Source organism: Anas acuta, chromosome 3, assembly GCF_963932015.1.
Source record: "Anas acuta chromosome 3, bAnaAcu1.1, whole genome shotgun sequence".
Lineage (NCBI taxonomy): Eukaryota > Metazoa > Chordata > Aves > Anseriformes > Anatidae > Anas > Anas acuta.
This window is the reverse complement of record NC_088981.1, coordinates 115,388,263-115,408,526: the sequence shown is the minus strand read 5'-3', so window position 1 is coordinate 115,408,526 and position 20,264 is coordinate 115,388,263. Positions and strand designations below refer to the sequence as shown.

Sequence of the window (20,264 nt, the reverse complement as noted above, 5' to 3'; positions counted from 1 at the left end):
TCACACTCCAGGACTGTGATAATCTTTTTAAAATACATTAACATTGATTATTGCAAGGTTAAATTGAACAACTCATTGAGCAAAGCATCATAATAAAAATTAATAGACAAATTCCTCAAAAAACAAAAAAGAAAAGGGCCACTGGCATCACATTCCTTTGCTCCCACTGCAGTTCATTGGACAACTGTTCTGCTGGTGAGGAAACAGATAATAGACTAAGACACATGTCTGAGAAGCAAAATTATTTGGTAGTCCTAGTTTGATTGGGGCTTTGCCAAAGATTTCTCTGGGAGCATCACCTATAAAATCTAAAGGAAAAACACGAATGGTCTCAAGCAAAACAAACAGAAACAAACGCCCCTCCATCTCTGATGCGTAACAGACTGGCAAATAGCTCCAGCTCTATTTTCCTTTAAGAAAATACAAGCAACAGCTTGCTGCAGCTACTCAGGGTTAAAAGGCTAAAATGTTTGAACAGCTTAAATTCCTTCTCCTGTTTCCTTCTCACTTTTACCTCTGCCCACAAGGGCCTGGCTCCCATGGCGACAGGAAATAGATCTGCTAGCTCTTTAGACGCCACTTCTGAGACCTTATCTTCTTCTCTTTGAGGAGCCCACCCCACAGCATGGTGGGGTTAGATTTCCATCCCTCTAGCCTGGCTCAATCTGGAGGACGGGTGCTGGACAAGGTGACCGGGAAGGGCATCAGGCCTCCATCTCAGCCCCTCACTGAAATCCTCCAAAGGCCCACCAAAACCATGGCTTTCCACCAGCTCTCAAGTCTGTCTTTGAATATTTTGGCGTTGGGCTGACACAACTACATTAGCATTTCAGAATTCGAAAACGCAAAACACAATCCAGGCCTTGGATCAGTGGCCTTATCAAAGAGGGAAGCTTTAGGGCAGCAACCCGAGGAAAACCACAACTGGCCTACAACCGTTGAAAAGAAACACTTGCATATAGGACTTGTGGGGATGGATGAAAACTTCTGAAAAGTGTATAGCCTTAGCCCTAAATAAATTTAGATTAGATTTATTTTTCACCTACCTGCTTTTTAAAAGTACCTTATAATTTAATGGATGTGATTAACAGTTTTTGAAGCCTGCGCAATGTCACAAATTTTTAAGGTAATTCCCACTATGCTAAGTATCACTTGCAGGAATACTTTTTACCTATTCCATTTAAAAACTTTCCCTGATTAACAGAAAAGAAAAAGAATCATGTATTGGCTTATTTTAGTGCTGTTATACTAGAAACATGTACAGCATTAGATGTACCTGTATACTGAAACTCAAGCAGCGCCAACCCACAAGAGACAGATGTGTCACTCTGGCTTAAAAATATTTCTGTTGGGTTCATTTATTCTAGCATAGAGAGAGGAATAAAATACATCAGAAACAAAAACCCAGTATACACATAAAGGCTTTTCCCACTGTAATGCTTTCAGTGCAGAAGCCTACACTAATCACAGTCTTTGCTGTAATTTGCACAGAGCTGGCTGAGGGTACGTGTGTTGAGTCACTCACATTGCATGGTACCATGCCTGCTGCTAGTCATCTGAACATCAACTCAAGCTGACAGAGAGAGGCAGACACCCCCAGAAAGTGATTCACCCTGTCCTAAGATCCATGTGTGGGACAGGGGGGGTTGACTCATGCTCCCGAAGTGTCTGCCTCCATCCCTTGACAGGGAAGTGTGGGGACTTGTGAACGCCAGCAGTCAGGTGGGATGAGTCTTACCCTTACAAAACAGTTTGTTGCCTCTTCGTTTTCACTCAGGTCTGTGTGTGTGTGTGAAGTATCTCTAGACATTTTGACATATTCCTGCCATTGTTTAAAAATTCATGGGTCTGTGTTGAATGCAGTTTTGGACTGGGTGTCAGTACAATCAGTAGGTGGACATCAACCGGAACCATGGAGCAATACGAAGATTTCTCCAGTACTGCTCACAGAGTTGCCACAGAAATTTTTTCCTGAACGTTTCACACAGACCTAAATGACAAAGCATACCTTGGCTTTTGTCATGTTGGTCATGAATTTCTCATTTGCATCTTTTCCTGTTGCTTCTAGCCTCTGAATTCTTCATACCATGTACAGTTTTCATGTACTCTGGGTTAAACTGCTCCTTACTGTTCCACTTCTCCCAGGCCTTATTTCAGAACAGCTATAGAGATCTCTCCAATTATAACTGGAACAAAAAGTCCTGGAAAGTTGGAGCATGTGGGAAATATTTTTTTATTTTTATTTTTGCACATGGTAACTGACGCACCTTCATCTAAACATGAGTGGGCTTCAACTCCCTTCCAAACTTTGTTTATCAAATCAAGGTTGGGGTTGGTTTGAAACTGAAGTCATTACAAAAAAGCCCACTCCCACTCCACCCACTCTGTTCTTAGTCTTGGGTGTAGAAAATACCTGCCATGGTCTGCTGAGCCTGTGTGGGCCAGGACATCACCTACCATGCAGCTGGAAGCCCTATGGCTACACCTGCCCATAACAAGTCAGGGTGGCACAAGCTGTTATCTTTAACCCCTCTGTACCAGGCCATACAACAGTCCTTGAACTCCTGCTACCACCTGTTTGGGAGCAGTATGTGACTCACAAGCTTGTAGTCAGCACCCTTGAGGAGTCAAGCCCATGTGCCTTGAATGACACATCACAAGAATTAGTTCCCCAGATCCCTTTAGTAACATGCCCCAAAGTCCTTATGGTGAGACATCTCCTATCCTACGTTCAGCAGAGTGAGGTAAAGCTGTAAAACATCCCCACCTGACAGATTAAGCACAAAGAATTGAAGTATTTACTCAAGATCTCATATAAAATCCATGCTAAAGCAGGGAATACATCTCCTTCACATCACAGTGCACCTTGCCATGGCATTTCAGACAGGATTCATCTCCTACTCTAGAGGCGCATCTTGAGGTGTCCATGCCTGAATGATGTCTCTTACTTTAGTCAGTGGAGAATTAGGGCTACATGCAACCATCACAGACAGGATTCAAGCATAATTTCAGATGCTCTTAGTTATTCAAGACCCCCCTGGTATGAGAAAGCTGATATGACAAATGTACATACAGAAAGCAACAACATTTGGGGGCTGGAAGTAGGAGTGAGGCAGAGCGCTCAGGGTATGCCTCTCACTTTGAGTACCCTGTGCAGTTTTGGGTACCACAGTATAAGATAAAACTATTGGAGAATGTCCAAAGAAGGGCTACAAAGATGATGAAGGGTCTGGAGGGGAAGGCATGTGAGGAGTGGCTGAGGTCCCTGGGTTTGTTCAGCCCAAAGCAGAGCAGGCTGAGGGGAGGCCTCATGGCGGCCTGCAGCTCCCTCACGAGGGGGAGCGGAGGGGCAGGCGCTGAGCTCTGCTTTCTGGGGACAGTGACAGGACCCGAGGGGACGGCATGGAGCTGGGACAGGGCAGGGTCAGGCTGGGGGTGAGGGAAAGGTTCTGCACCCAGGGGTGGTCGGGCACTGGGACAGGCTCCCCAGGGCAGTGGTCACAGCACTGAGCCTGCTGGAGTTCAAGGAGCATTGGGACAATGCTCTCAGACATAGGGTCTGTTTTTTGGGTGGTGCTGTGTGGAACCAGGAGCTGGACTCGATGGTCCTTGTAAGTCCCTTCCAACTTGGTATATTCTATGATTCTATGATGAAAGCCAGCCAAAGTGGTTCCTTATTTATTACAGCCAGTGGAGCCAGAGCTGTATGAATAAAAGGTCAGTGTCTAGACCTTGAGGCTATATTGCCTACATCTCCATTGATCACAAGGGGAGCTTGGATACCCCCATCACATGGAGGCACCTCCATCAGTGACACCTTTGTTAAGCTGTCTGAATCTGGAACTCACCCATCATCTTGAACTGCTGTGATGCTGACTTCTACTCAGGCAGATAATCACAGGACAAGGGGGAATGATTTTAAAGTAAAAGAAAGGAGATTTAGATTTGATGTTAGGAGGAAAATCGTTACTCAGAGGGTGGTGAGGCACTGGAACAGGTTGCCCAGAGAAGCCGTGGATGCCCCATTCCTGGAGGTGCTCAAGACTAGGATGGATGAGGTCCCAGGCAACATGATTTAGTGGGTGGCATCCCTGCCCATGGCAGGGGGGTGGAACTGGGTGATCTTAAAGATCCCTTCCAACCCAAACCATTATATGAATCTATGAATCTATGATTCTTGCCGTAGTAATTCTGCCTTTCTCAGGGGGACCTAATGAACAGTCCTGAGTGGACTGTTTAACACAAGCAGCATGGAGATTGAACAACAATAAATGTTGAAAAGGAATGAGAAAGCAGCAGGAAATAAGACATCTGTATAAAACACTAAATTTTCTGAGAAAAGTGTTGGACCAAGAAATAGAGTCTCTGAGGAAAGGAAACAAGAACCATTGCTTGGGATCATGAAAACATGAGTGGACTAGAGTATAATGCTGGTAGAGGTCTGATACCAGGGGAGAGGAGCATGAATGATTCTGAATACAAAGAAAGGTCCTGGAGCCTCACTGAAGCTCACAAAGGCAGGCTGAATTTTAGGCTTTAGTTCCTACAGATGGCCCAGAAAAAGAAAAGGTCACCTCAGAAATGTAATGAAGCTCTCTGAGAAATCTACATCCATGAGAGACTCAGACCAAGAACTCCCCTTAAATTGCCATTCCTGTTTTCAAAGTCCATGCACATGCAGGAACAAAAACAGTGCATGGAAAGCCAAAACAGACAACCTGGATTGTTAACACTATGCAATTACCTGGCTTTACAATGGCTTTACAGCTACTCTAATACAAGCTGTAGACAAATCACATACAAAAAAAAATTAATTAAAATAAACAATATATCCATTTTTCCCTTACTCACAGCACTGTTCTTCTGAAGCGAGAGGTTTTCCACTAGGGGCATGTACAGTTTCCATAATGAATCCAGCTGCAGGTTATTTGCTGTAAGTAATCTGAATGCACTTACCATAGCATATTCCCAAGTATTTACTGTGGTACCTGTCCCTTTAAAGCTGAAAACGATGCTTAAATGGTGCTCTATTTCTTTTCTGACATCAGTTCTCCTGAAGACTCTCTTAAAAAATGGGAATATACCAACATTTCTTTCTGGTGAGCTGAATAGCAAGTACGGCAAGTATTCAGCATGACATGAACCCTTCCATCAACCCCTGTGTGAAGGTAGCACTTGCTTAACGCTGAGTGCTACATCTCAGTTCCTCCCCATCACTCACTGGCTGCTCAGGCTCCGTGCTGAGAGCCCTGTTATCGTGTTTTCCCCTTTGGGTGGCACATCCCTTCCTCAAGCTCAGCATGAATCTAGGAACAGGTTTTTGTTTTGATGCATGCATTTCTGAACAAAAGAGATTGAGCCAGATTCTGCTCATGTAACAACATTGCTTAAGAGTTGCTCTCCCTTACTTTTTAATATTTTATTTGCACCAGAGTAAAAGAGGTCAGAATCAGACCCCAGATGCAAATTTTTATTTGTTTCTGTTTAGTCTGATGCTTGATCTTTTTTCCTTTTTCCTTTTTTTTTTTTTTTTTTTTTTTTCCCATTCTTTCCTTTTAAGGGAAGCAATGACTTTTGTTTTCTTCCCTCACTCTTCCTCTTTGCTTTTCACTTTCTCCATGGAAAAATATAGATCATTACCAGAAAATAAATTCTGAAAAAGACTGTTTTAGATTCATTCTCCTCGTAGAATTTCAGAATACTTCCTTGACCGGTATAATTGGGTTTATGTGCTAAGGGTTTGGTAGCAGGGGGGCTCCTGGGGTGGCCTCTGTGAGAAAAACCCAGGAGCTGCCCCATATTAGATAAGGGCCAGCTCCAGCTGACTCCAAAAGGGACCTGCTGCTGGCACGCAGCAGCAGGTCCCCTGCGGCCTGTGGAGAGGCCCCTGGTGGAGCAGGCTGTCCCCCTGCACCCATGGGTCCCACATGGAGCAGATCTCCACACTGCAGCCCCTCCATGGGTGGAGGAGCCCCCGGTGGAGCAGGTGGATGTGGCCTGGAGGAGGCTGTGGCCCATGGAGAGCCCCCGCAGGAGCAGGCCCTGGGCCGGAGCTGCAGCCCGTGGAGAGGAGCCCCCACAGGAGCAGGGGGCCTGGGGGGAGCTGCCGCCCATGAGGGACCCGTGCTGGGGCAGTTTGGGACTGGGGGATGGACCCCATATGGGTATGGACCCATATTGAGGCAGATCTGGCTTCCATCTGTCAGGGCAGTTGGACACCACACTGGGGTCTGCCTTTGGACACAGGACTGCCATGTTACCTCTGTACTCTACGCAGAGCTGGAGTGACCAGGAATGAGAAAACAGAGCTTGACACTGGGAAGAGATGTGACTTGAACATTGGGTTTTCCAGTGGCTGCTTTCCCATTTTACATCAGATGAACATCTACATTCCTGAACCTTGTAATGCGACAGGAAGAAAGTCCATACCAAGACAACTTCAGAATAACTTGCTCACATGAAGAGTTGCCTTCCAAACCCTGCCAGTTAACAGCTGGCTCATGTCCTGAAGTGTGAATGCTTCCTAAAACCTTTCCTTTTTACATAATTTAGATGACTGCAGATGTCCTCACTGACCCCAGAAACGTTGGATCCCTTTTTAGTTTCCCCCCAAGTCTTCACCTAAACACTGGCTTGAGGAACCAAGCTCCACAGGTTCACTGTGGGTTGTATGTCAAAGGGCTTGCTTTTTTCCCCTTTCATCCTGCTGCCTTTCAGCTCTCTTGAATGCCCCTTTTCTGTACTGCCAAAAGAGGTGATTGTCCACGTTCTTCATTCTTCGTCTGATCTGTGCTCTCGTTATCTCGGCTGCCTCTGTCATGTCTCCTCCTATTCATCTCCTCTGTGAACACAGGAGCTGCCAAACTGGCTCAGGCCCTGAGGCTGTCCAGTTTTGTGTCTTCTCATGGATTCAGGCCAGCAACTGATCCTTCTGCAGGAGGCACGAGCACCCTAGGCCAAGCAGAAATGGGATAATCTGCTCTCTGGTTTGGAATATTCTTGAACACCCATGGCGAAGTGTTAAATCTCCTGTTGAAAATGTTGGCCATCATCTACCATGCAAGGACTGGAAAGCCTTCTCCCATTTTTAAAACACTCTTAACGAAGATCTTCTTTGCATCATATGCCTCAGGGTTTATCCCACCCTAGGAGAACTGTCTGAGAAAAGGGATGAGTTGCCTCTAGAAATGCCACTCTGTCTTTCCATTGACTCTACCTGGACTGTGGATGACGAAACCAAAATGACAAAGTAAGTAGAAGTGAGTAAGATGAAAAGTATCCTGGATAACAGTGGTTTGGCATCTACCAAATGCCCACCAGTGCTCAGAGGAGAGCCCTGAGTTCCATCAAGAGAGAGCAGAAAGGAAGGATGGGGAAACCTGCTCCTGGCTCCAGGATGGGCAGAACAGCTGGCCTTGGCTTCTGCAGAGGAGAAGCCGCCAGACCCAGCAGAACATGGGGAAATTCAGGTGACGCAACATTATGATTTTATACCACTGAAGGACAAGCAGGAAAACCAATCTTCCAACACCTTCCTGATGAGAGCAGGTGCTGCAACCAAACAGAGGGCATTTTCAAGTTGCATTTGCCTGAACAGCCATCACAGTTACCACGGTCTTCAAAAGAAAAAAAGCAAAAGCAAAACCAGTATCTCACTTCTACATCAACGAGAAGAAACCTCATCTCGATAGGCGTGCAGTGCCTCTTTCCTAGGATGCTGACCACAGGAACCTTAGTTTTTACCTATTTATGTAGGCAAAAAAGCTGCTGACACCCATTTCACAGCTGAAATTTTTCTGGTAGCACTCAGATGAAATCTCCATCCTTGTATATGCACAGATTTTCAAGCAAGTCTCACCTCACTTAGCTAACCAGCGTCTTTGATCATGTACAGTATTGCATTACAGGTACAGCTTTAATTTGTGCACAGTCCTCTGCCTATGGCATGCATGGTCATACAATCCTCTTCAACACTTAAAAATTAATGCGGAAGACCTAGGGTTCAACTTGTGGAGCCAGAGGTTCTCATACTATCAAATTTTCCAGGCTGAGCTTTTCAGTAAATTACCCCAGGAGTCTGTCATGTCCAGACTGCTCTGGAGAGCCCAGGAATGGTAGCTAGAGCTGGGGTAAGGCCTAATACAGATGTGTAGACAGTTTTATGCCATCCATATGGCACTATACATTAATTCTGGTAGGAATCTGGTCTCAAAAGCTACGTCTGTAGAAAATGCCAGCATGACTCTTGCTATAGCTAGATGAGCAAAACATGGAGGAAAGCTGTCTTCTGAAGCTCCAGCCAGCCACCAGTGTCTCTGACCAGTGTCTCACGGTGGGGTTAATGGAAATTAACTGCAAAATCACACATTTCAGGGGGTCCAATGTGTAGCAGGAGTGTAAGACCACTCAGGAATCTGGGGGGAGTTTGTTTCAGACCAAACGAGGCTGGAGGCAATCCTGGAGTGCAGGAGAGCGGGAGACATACAGCAAGAAAAGAATATTTCTGGGCTGATTCTGCAGTGCTAATATGCTGGGTGAGCAGCCGCCAGGATTTCCTGGGCACAGTTAAGGTTGTTTGTAAATAGAGCATGAGAACTCTTATACATGTCTATTTTTGTCAAAGGCTGTATGAATTGCCACTCTATTTAGAGCAGGGTACCCTCCACACAGTTATCGCTGTCATTATAAAGACTTCAGATAAATTCTGTCAAATTCAATTCTGTTCTGTTAAGCGCTTAGAATCACACTGAAAAAAACAAACAAACAAACTAAAAACCCCAACCACAACACCCCAAACCAACAAACAGCTGAATCCCCATAAGTGAACAGCCACAGACAAGAAGATTTGAAGTTTTTTAAGGGATTTCGCTTGAAATGCTCCATGAGGATGCCCTGGCAACGCCTCCAGCAAGGACAGGATCCAAATCTATGCATGCAGACCAAAATGCCTCTTTGTAGGCAACGTTATAGGGCAGTAGGGTCTATCACAGAAACCTGGTTCTGTGAAACCTGGTTCTTTCAGGCAACCTGAAAGGAGCACAACCAGCAAAGAAGTGCCAAAGTCATCTGTATAGACTTCCATTGCTTTTTCTTACTGCACTTTCTGCTTCTCTCTTAATCTCTTCTGATCTCAGAAATTAGAGTAGCTTGAGTAGAGCCTTATATCTATCTTTTTTCCCTCTGCTGTTTAGAATAACCTTCCCCAGAACAACAGTAAGGAGAAAATGTAACTTTTAGGGGTGATTAACTGGAAAAAATCAGATTTTCTCAGGTTCTTGAGTATTTTGAATATCTTCACAGAATCCAGCAGAATTCTGATTTACACTCCGCAGAGGTCAGAACAAGCCTTCTATACTGAGATTTTTCAGGCCTTACAATATCTGAACTCTACTGACAGGAATATTTAGAAGAGAAGCACACCTTACAAGGCTACTGGAACGAACTGGAGTGGGAAGAACTTTGCTAGGAAAAACCATATATGGGTTGATTTAAAATAAAATCTTTTCCCATCCTTTTCTATGCTCTGAGTAGGGATAGTTGGCATGAAACAACACAGCTCTTACCACAAACACACACATTATTGCATTTCAATACTGCACATTTGACATTTACTACCATCATCTTTCTCCTGACATTCTTCCTTCATTCAGATGAGGACAACAGCCACTGAGAAGAATTTACATCTTCCCAGGACAAACTGAAAGGATGTTGAAATCTTGCAGGTGGGACTAGAGTACCCTGAAAACCTGGGAGCACACCAGCACTGCGAAGGAAAGCCCTAGAAGTTCTGCTGTCCATCTCTGGAAGTAACTTCAAGAACCTATTTTTCCCTGGCACACATCTGGGGCAGCTTTTGAACCTGGGAATCTGTGCCTGGAGATCATTAACAGAGCAAAGCCTAATTCTTTTCACTGTTATTATTCTGTCTCAGCCTCCAAAACAGGGTGGCCTGATCCAGGCTGCTCGTTGGGAACGGTCCTTGGCCTGTGCTGATGCCTGCTGCAAGCCAGGGAATTGTTTGGGTTGGTGCAAGTTGCTGTGGGCTACAACCCAAGCACGTGGGTGACCGAGATCTAGTGGCTGCGCTCACATTCTGATGTGTTTTGGGTTATTAGCATGGATGAAACTCAGCAGACTCATCACCAGATTAGGGAAGCAAGATCTTCTGCCAGGGCTTAGTGGAGGCACTTCCTTCCTACTATAAATGCAGCTCCCACGGCCAGTTCCTTGGAGATGAGGCAACGTCAAGGCAATTCTTCAAAATATATGAGACAGTACGAAATGTGGATCCTACAAAACCTCCTCTGGTTTTTGCTTAGGCCTGGACACAGACAGTTTGCAGACCCTTAGAGAAACAGCTTTATCCCCATCCTGGGATGAATAGCTTTTGACCCAAGGAGGGGGCAAGAAGGAAATCCAGCTTGGTTCATGCTCACTGGCCAAGGTAAGAGGTCTTCATGCAGTGTTTAGAGGAGACGTGGACACAGTGCACACCTTGCTCACCTTCTGGCTTATAAATCTTTGTTACCGTGTAGGGGCTGCTGGTGGGATTATCTCCATGTAACTGCAGGTGAGGGGAATGGTTTCCTGAAGAGAAGGAGCAGCTCAACCCTTCTGGAGAGCACACAGGGCTGGCATCAGGAAAGTGAGTCTGGCAGAGCATTTCTGTGAGGGGGAGTGACAAAGTGACACAAACGGATGTGGTGCAGCTGGTGCCGTCTCGCAGAGGGGTAGCTGCAGGCACTAGGGACACCAAATCCCAAGAATAACAGCAGAAACCCGTTTCTTCCTTTTTTTTTCCCATGCTCTGTGCACTCTGAAAACGTCTGGGCGATGTGTATCAGACCAGAAACCAATGACAGGCCAACACCCACCAGTTAAATCGTACTCAGGCTGGTTTGTCCCTGCTGGGACTTTTTGTCTTCACAGAAGTTCATGTTCATACAGGATGGAGAGCAAGGCTGTCTCTTCAATGTGTTAATGAACATCAGATGAAGATCAAAGCATGCATCTGGCCCCCTACTGCAAATGTCTGTGTGCACCTTTGGGTATTTCAGATGGGGGCTTCTGCGACAGGGAAATGGCCATGCCTGGTGGACTTCCTCCGTCAGTGAGCCTCCGTGGAAGATGGGAACGTACTGAGGGCACCGAGAGTATGAGGTCAGTCAGATGCCACTTAGGACAAAAGTCTTTCCAGGAGGAGATTTCCACTGACTCAGTAAATCTGCTGCACTCCCAGATTCGGGACTGTCACCCTGAGCTAATCAGATAAAACAACTGATCGTTTCTGAAACAAAGATGTTCTTTCCTTCAGCACTCAGCACTTGTGTCAACCTGAGCTACTCCATCTATCTCAGCAGTAGAAACAAGAAGTCCCTGCCTAGTGCTTGCCTTGCATCTTCCTAGGGTGTTTTTGCACATCTCAATGGATAGGTGCTCCCTGTTCATCCAGGGTTAGCATGGTTTCATGGATACCTGAGTTGAACCCTAGAGTTGTACACTAGAACAACCTGCAGATGAAGAGTTGAATTTCCATATAACTTACTAGCGAATTGCACAGGACTGCGCAGCCACCTCCTCCTATGCTCTAATCATGAATCCGTTACAACGGATACATCTCCAAGAAAGTCTGCAGCATAAAATTACCTGAAAGGGACTTAATTTCCTGCCTGGAATCTGTTTGGCAAGAATTTGCTCCCTAGGAGTGTAGAGATCCCCCCCACGGGACCTTAAGCTAATCAAACCTCTCTCTCCATGCCTCAGTTTCCCAGCTGGCCTGCGGCCCCAGGAACAGCATGTCCTAATGCTTGTGTAGTGCTCTAAGGATGTAATACCCCCCTGGTGATTACCACAGTCTACAAAGCCTAAAATTGGCAGCACTGGATGGCTGCCAGTGCTGTCCCGTGAATGGTGACTCATCTCCACTGGCCGTGGCATGTCATACGCCTGACGGTGGCACGTGATGGGGAACAGAAGGATGTTTTTTTTTTATTATTAATAGTGCTCCAAAATAACAGAGCAAGAGCTATGGCAAGGTGGTGGATGGAGAAGCTGCAGGTGGGGATGGGAGAAGGGAGAAGGATAACGTCTCTCATTGGGCTTGCTCCAAAGCCCACTGGAAAACAAAACAAAACAAAACAAAACAAAACAAAACAAAACAAAACAAAACAAAAAAAGCTGTTGTTGGCTTCAGGGGCTCTTGGACCCAGTCCTTCCCCACCACACTGGGACAATACGGCTGATGGTAGGGCAAGCTTCCCCCACGCCACTCACTGCCAGTGCGCCTTGGGCTTGGCCTGCTCTCAGCAAGACATCCTCCGTGCCTGTTGCCAACGCTGGAGATGGCTTTTTGATGCTGCTGGGAACTGGCCCGGCCCCAGCGACGCGTTTCAAGCAGGGCACCAAATTGCTATCTGTCATCCGGCTTTGGTGAGAAGGAGGGGAAGGCAGGAACAGAGCCATATGCCCCAGTCTGGCAAGGCACCTGAGTCATATGAGCGGCCTCCTGAGCGAGCTGCTGATGTGTTTGGAGCTATCCGGGTGTCTCCTCGGTTTGCTGACGAACTTTTAAGGGGAAATTGTGGTTGATTCAGGGCAAGCGTCAGTGCAGATTGCTCTGTTTCCTCTCTGCCAAGCTCCTTCAGCAAGCTGAAGTCCTTTTCCCTTGCCCACGTGGCAACGAGCAACTGCTTTTCTGGTCACCCCTCTTCTGTCACAAGGAATTAGGGCTGCATGATGGACGTCTCCCATTTCTTTTAGTCCCTAAGGAATGACAAGAGCAGGAGAATACATCTCCAGCTCCACAGCCAAAAGTTTTAGTGCTTATTTTTTCCCTGTGAGCTGTCACACAGACCAAGCCAGTCCAAGATCCGATCCTGGTAGACCTTCCCTCCACTCCATCTCCTGTTACCTAGAATTCTATGAGGCAAAGGTGTTTTTTTTTTAGGCATATGTTCCTATTGATGGCTCTCAGGAAAAAGAGATCAGTAAGAAAAGGGAGGAGGATTTCTTCTTGTGGAGGAAAAGGACTTTACTCAGGCCTCCACTAATATCCATCTCCAACAGAAGGTGTACATGACACGTTGGTCTTTGGGTACTCACTCCTCTGGAATCTAATGCCCGTGTAGAAAGAGTGAACCATGGCTTATTTATAATGAGTAATTTTGGTGATGGGGCTGCAGAAATGGAGACCATTTTGCAGAGTGAGGTCGCAGAGATTTGAACTTGGGTGTTTGGATTCACATTTTAAGCTTTGTTGGGATATATATATTTAGTCACACCCAAACTGAAAAACACCTGTGGAAACCAGGCTGTGGCACCCCACACACACTTCTCCTACACATCCTTTTCCATTCTGCATGGCATCTCCCACCCATAGCCCTCTGTGGCTGCATCTCTACCGAGAATCAAATGGTTCCCCATGTCTCGCCATCCAAAGGTGTCCACATCCAACCTGTCTGCCAGGAATGGTCCCTGTCCTAGGCTCACCCCCAAGTGGTTTTTGGGGATTATCAAGCTCAGAGTTGGCTGGTCCAAGCCCAAACCATGTCAGGGTTTTGCTGTGCAGTGGACATACCCACGTGGCCCACGACCTTCCAGTGCTCCTTCAGGGCTAGCAGTGCTACCCACAGGCTGGACTTTCAAATCAAGTGAAGCTCAGTGGAGATTTGGTAGTTTTAACTTCTTCTGTTAAGTTCAGGTCAGCGTTGATCACATCTGAAAATCACAAAGCTAAAGGTCGAAGACTCCCTTTCCACTTTCCCTTGCTAAGAAGGTTACTTTGATCTTTGGGGCCTGGGTGGGAACAGGACTAAGAAGTAATCCATTCATTTGTTGTCTTTGAGACATCGCCTTGTTTTTTAGATCTCAAACCATTCCTCAACAAATCTTGGTGCCTTGGGATGTATTTCCTATCCTGCGAATAGATCTAACAGGACATTTCTGACTGTATGTAGTTCACAGCGTATCTATTATTCACAGCTTATTATTGGTTAACTATCAGCCTGTCATCAGGGGGAAATTAATTGAGAAATTTATCTCCACGTTAGACTTAACTCATTATCACCCACACGGGAAGCCTCTCACTTAGGTGCAGGGGTGTTTGACTTCGGGTTGATTCATCCCAAACCCACTCAGCTCAGCTACGAATGCCTTCTCTGGGCAGTGGGAACAACTGCTGACCACTTGTCCTCCAATGCCCTTCCCTCCAATTCCCTGCAAAAGCAGTCAACTTTCTGAACTGAGTTACAGGGAAAAGCATCTTGGAATGCTCCTGTAAAAAAAAGTGATGAGCTCTGATCATTAATGACCTCTGGACATAGTAGAGGAAGAGTGAGGAGATGATAAAACAGATATAGGGCTTTGCTTTGGGAGGAGCAACAAGACTTGGCTATGTCTTTTGCAAACTCCACCGTGATAAGTCTGCAGCCAACACACATCTGTATCTGAGATGTCCAAAATCCCTTTCAGTGCCTGACTTTTATCACTTCTCTTAAACGAGCAACCTCTCAGACAGGCTTAAGCTAATGTTGCTTTTTCTTAAACATACGAGCGGCTTCAGACTATTTATCGCAGACTGCAGAGAGTGCAGACACCTCACAAAACCCCAGAGACTTCAACAGGACTTTGCATAATGAAGGCTTACGTTGAAAATCTGACTCAGATCAACAGCAGGGCGGTGGAGGAGACAGCACAGCACTGGTGGATCGACAGCCCTTTTTCGGGGGAGAAGCCCAGCACTGAATGCTGCAGCCTCACGCAGGCAAATTCCCAAAAAAGCATTGCATAAAGCATTCACGACATGAGTGGAAGGACATTAGAGGTTCTGCTAAATCTCATTAAGTCTTTAAGTAGCCACATGAAGAAAAAAAAAATAAGTGAAAGGAAACCTCCTTAAGAGGAGATTTATGCTGAAAAACTGGAATCCCTCTTACTAACTGCCTAGAATTTGGGTGTCTCCTTTAAGCTGGTTGCGTGTATGCTCCTTGCCATTCAGTGCAGGAGAGCAGGCCCCTCTGAAGGGTGAAGCGGACTAAGGATGGTTTATTCTGCAAGAAGTGAGGTGGATTATCCCCAAAGAGCAATTATCAATTATGAAGTAAAGGTCTGGGTTTGTGGGCTTTTGTGTGTGTGTGTTAATATTATGTTTCCTTCCCTAAATACACCATGTAATTTATAACCAAGGTAAATCAGGGAACTCCTCTGTCCAGTGCTGTCCAGAAATATGAGAGGGATGGCCACGCTTTCACCTGTCCTCTCCAAAATCTCAGGGACGATTACAGTGAGTGAGGGACAAGGCTGCATCTTCTTATGAGCCCTATCACTTCCTTTTGCCTAGTGATAAGTGGTTGGGGTAAATGCACCACCTAGGTTCCCTCTAGGTTCCCTGGAGATACATCTCATCTCACCTCCTTTGTCCCCTTTGGACACAGGCTGACCCTTATTTTGGAGATATCCTTCCTCCTTCACCTTCCGTTGACACCAGAACATGGTTTAGTGATGGGACTCAGCAGGTCAGGTTGATGGTAGGACTCAATGATCCTGAAGGTCTTTTCCAACCTAGATGATCCTATGATTTTAGGACCGTTTTGGACTCCTTGGCAGTTTCCCCGACAGCTGAGGTTGTAGCAGATGAATTTCTCACAAAGGGCCTGCATACCAACACCAGCTCCTTCCCCATACATATTCAGGAACCGATGGAGACCCGGTTATCCCAGCAACCACAGCACGAGGTACTTCAGCTCAGGATCTCAGCATGCATCTTCCAGGTCAGATCTCCTCACCCGATGGGAGTACATTGCGTTCTTATTTCTTTTCTCTCTGTGCTATTTTCTGCTCTTCTCAAGTCATCAGGCAACAGCAGCTACGCTGAGATCTGGTCTGCCTTGTGCCAAGGATATGATGAAGGAACGAATCCTGACCTTCAGGAAATCTCAGGAGCTGTTGTCCCAAGATTTACAGAGGCTGGGACTTTACCTCCGATTCCAACTCCAGCACTTCTGTTGCTGGTGGTGTCAGACCATGCAGAACCTAATTATTGGGTGAGCAGGGGCCCATTAGTGAAACATATCCATTTTTTGAGCCCTGAAGGAGCAATAAGCATAGATTCCCCCCAGCCCTTTCAAAAGGTGCCTGTCAGAGTAAAATGATTCTTGCCAAGCATAGTGAGGCTTTTTTCTCTCTCTCCCCTCTGCCCAATACACATGTAAATCATGAAATTAAGTGTTAGCCTGCTCTCATGCCTCTCTGCTAGTCCTCACAGTGCTCCCTGCTGACCAGTTGCTCGGAAAGGGCAAGATCAGCCCTTTCTGTCACCGTGCTCCTAAACCTCTCTAGAGGAGATGCTCTGGGTCTGAGTAAGGACTTCCAGTGGATCCACTCTTCTCACCTCAACAGCTGTCTTAACACGGGAACCAGGAGAAAAAAGAAAAACTTCCTGCTGGCCATTCCAGTAACACCAACCTACAGCTCCTTAAATAGGAGATGGAGACATCAGATGACCAACAGAGAACACTGGGGCTTGGTTTGGCTTGCAGCAGGCTTGGCATGGCAGTTTTAACATGAGGAAGGACCAGGGCTCAGAGGTGGGGTGTATGACATGGAAAATGGGAAGCGGACCTTCCTCTGGCACTGCCTGAATCCATAAGAGAGTGGGTGAATTATATGGAAAAGGCTGGAGTCTGGACATATTATCACGGGCTGTACCAGGATTTATGAGCCCTGCTGTGGGCCTTTTTGCCAGTGTGAGGCTGATGCTGGTCCTGTGTCGAGGCAGAACTGGCCTTCCCTGTCCTCTCCGACAAGCCACGCTCACCTAGACACCCCGAGCCAGAAGAAACTTGATTTGTAAACACATCGACATCCTAACAATATCTATCTCCATCTCCTTTGCTTTCTGCCTGCCTTAAGGGAAATCTCTGATGCTCCCCTTCATAATGGTTTCTCTCAGCAATTAATTTCCCTTTGCATAATTACGTGGCCGGGAGGAGGGGGGGGTAAGACAGGAGCACAAATGAGCATGGAGGAGCTCTAGGAAACCTTGCATCTGAGTCGGGAGCACCAAGCAAGCTCTGCTGCTTGCATCCCTTGTGCTGTGCAGCAGGCAGCATCCCTGGGACGTGCAGGGTGCAGGAAATGTTCTTTGGGGACCTGGAGGGCTTGGCGTGCTGGAGCGTGGCAGGGAAAGAGCCCTCCAGGGCTCGGCGAGAGGACGTGTGCTGCCTCGGAAGAGAGAGCAGGCTGCTCGGTTTGGTGGAGGAACGGAGGAACTGCATGGCTGGAGGAAGGGAGGGGGGAAGAAAATGATGCAGCTTGTTCAGTGGATTAGGCAGCCATGCCTGCAAGTGGAGAACCGAAAGAGCCGCGGCTCTGAAAGCCGAGAGGGGTTATTTGGTCCTGTCGCCTGACTGCCTGCACAGTGGAGAGGCCAGCAAAACTTCACCCAGCGCCTTCTGCAGCAAGCCCAGCAATCTGCATAAGGCGTGGGCAAGCCTCCTAAGTTATGATTTGTACATTTTGAACAGGGTTAATAGCAGCTGTTGGAAACAGCAGGAAAAGGGCGCCGGTGAATGTGAGCAGCTCTAGCAGGAGTTGCAGAAATTCGTGTTCATTGTGGCAGCAGTTTGGAGGTCTGGGGAGCTCGTGATGAGAGGTTTCAGAAAAAAAGACTGCTTAAATAGGAGAAGAGAGACCTCTGGAAACCACTGTGATGGATGTGCCTAACGTATGGAGGAAGGGGAGAGGAGTACAAGTCCTCAGGAGTCCTGCCCTGGAATCGTGGTGACCTTGGTCCAACCAGCAAAACTGAACCCTGCAGAACTGCCCACTTCCAATCCCAGCACCAAGGAACTCCTCGGATACCCCAGAAGTGGCATGCCACAGACAGGCTTTTTTGGGGAAACGCTGTCCAAGTGTCACCCCGTGTGTGTGAATTGCCCAGGGCGCGAATATCTCAGCAGTGCATCAGCTGATACCGCCACTGGTCCTCAGAGGGGATGATTCTCCCTCAGCCTGGGGACTTATTGGCAGCCAGCTTTCCCATGGGCTGGTAGAGCTGCTCACCCCACAAATGAGGCAGCGGTTTATGCCTCTTGGTTGGGACAAATGCCCCCTGCTCCAGGATATCACTGCAGCCAAGGACATCAGAATTGGCCAACTCTCTGTGGCTGCTTCCACAATCCTACATCTCCCTGTGCCGTGACACCTGCTCTACAACAGCTTTGTCTCTACATAATCCCTTCCACTCTCTCCACCCATCTATTTTTTTTGGACTTGCTGAAAACTATGGTACCAACGACCAAGCTTTCTTTCCTGGGTACTTTTCAGTCAAGGTCCTACAGCCTTTACCTATAAAACCAAGCTCCTTATACTAAACTTAACACCATCAGAGCATTGCACAGGCACTGAACCGTTTGTCCTCCCAACACAAATCCAAACCTGGCCAGTTTTATCAGCCCACATACATTAGGAGGGAAACTGAGGCAGGGAAGGATTGTGTTCACCCAGTGCCAGGCACCATACGAATGCTGGCACTTCCAACCTCAGCAGAGACTGCCTGCCTCCTCCTGATAACATCACAATTCCTCTAGACTGGACTGGGTTTGGAAGAGCTGAACCTCATCTTTTGACTGATGCTGTGTGTTTGTTTTTTTTTTTCAGCAGAACGAGCAGAAATGTTACCCAGCAAACGCAGCACGGAGCTGGAAGGATATTTGTCCAAAGTGGCAGCCCCTTATGCCACGGGTTGTGTAGCACAACATCCATCGGTGGCTGAGCGTGGGGGCATGGGGGGAGGCTGGGAGGATGGGGAGGGAAGGACGAGGGGGGCCACTTACATGGTAATGTTTCTGCACGGTTCTTTTGGATCATTATGCAGAGCTGTAGCACCAGTTGAGGGGCGCTCTCGAGGAACGTTTCCAGGAGGCGCAACATATTTACGTCTGCATATTCGTACATCATAGCCCAGTAGAAACGCCGCTGGTGTTCCTTCCGCCTCTGGCTCTGGATCCCCAGGTACATAGTTCGGATATACCTGCAGGAAACAGGAGGAAAAGCTGAGCGTGAGACTTCAGCAGGCAATAAAACCCAAGGGGAGAGGGGCTGTGGGTCAGGGCTATGGGGAGAGGGAGGATGTATGGGGGAAAGGGAGGCTGGGGGGGTCACAGGTTTTTCCACAGCTCTAACGGCATCTCCTGCAGGATCTGAGGACAGCTCTTAAAATGCAAAAAATCTTCGACTTGCACCACCCAAATGTGAAGCATGAGGGTAAGAAATGCTCATGAAACACTTGCACGAGACAACAACTCCTCTGCTTTGTTCTCTTGACAAGAGGGGAAGCTACTTGACAAATGCTCGCCGTGACACTTGCTGGTGGCTTGACAGATTGTCTAAGCCCCTTCAGCACTCTACCAAGGACCTTCCCTCACGGACCCCAGAGACCTGACCCCATTTCATCACAAGTGGAGCAACAGGACAGCACCGTCACCTTCGGCATGTGTGTGACCACAGGGCCACAGCTTGCCACTCATCAGCTACTGAGAGGTTTTGGGCAATGATGGACTAGAAGGAGGTGATGTGTATGGACAGATGCTGCTCTGTTGGCCCTGTTTGCTATCAGGTGTGCAAGAGACATAAAAACCTCACCCTGGGAGCACAGCTTCCCTCAAGAGAACCTCTGGTCAACCTCTAAACAGCAATGATCAAGTCAGGGCAGCACAAGCTGCCCAGATGTCATGAGACTCACAGTGTTTTAAGAAAGTAAGTGTCCTAACAGGTTCCTTGCTAGTTTTTGTTGATATTAATGATTTAATATCATCCCTCTTTTCTTCCTCACTAAGCTTATGCTCTGAAATTTGGTATGGCAATCATTTCATCTAATGCTGACCCTAAAACTGACCATGTAAGCTAGTCAACAGACAGGAACATCCCCTCCCGGCACCATTCACCTGTCCCATCTCAGAAGCCAGCACGAGGTGGGCTGAACTGCCTTTTTGAGACACTGGGAAGGGTTTGGCCAAACCGATGAGATCATCGGGGCGAGATTGCACAGCAGGGAGGAGAGGGAGGAAAGGATGCAGGAGCTGAGAGCCCCCATGTCCCCGAGTTGCAGCATGGCACGGGGAGCTGGGAGAGAAGCAGCAGCTCTGCAAGCCCTGCCCTTCCTCAAGCGCCTCGTCCTTCCTCCTGTTCGCTGCTCACAACCACAGAAAATTAAAAAAAAAAAAAACGAAAAACACGAAAGACACAGAGGACGCAAAAAATGCCGC

The 20,264-nt window shown here is 47.2% G+C and overlaps 1 protein-coding gene across 1 annotated transcript in view; it reads right to left on the bottom strand.

Moving 5' to 3' along the window:
* Nucleotides 1-20,264, bottom strand: part of XKR6 (XK related 6) — a 131,498-nt gene that overhangs the window by 10,652 nt on the left and 100,582 nt on the right. The window contains exon 2 of the mRNA XM_068678902.1: nt 18,834-19,030. Coding sequence (XP_068535003.1) covers nt 18,834-19,030 — 197 coding nt within the window. The remainder of the gene's footprint in view (nt 1-18,833; nt 19,031-20,264) is intronic.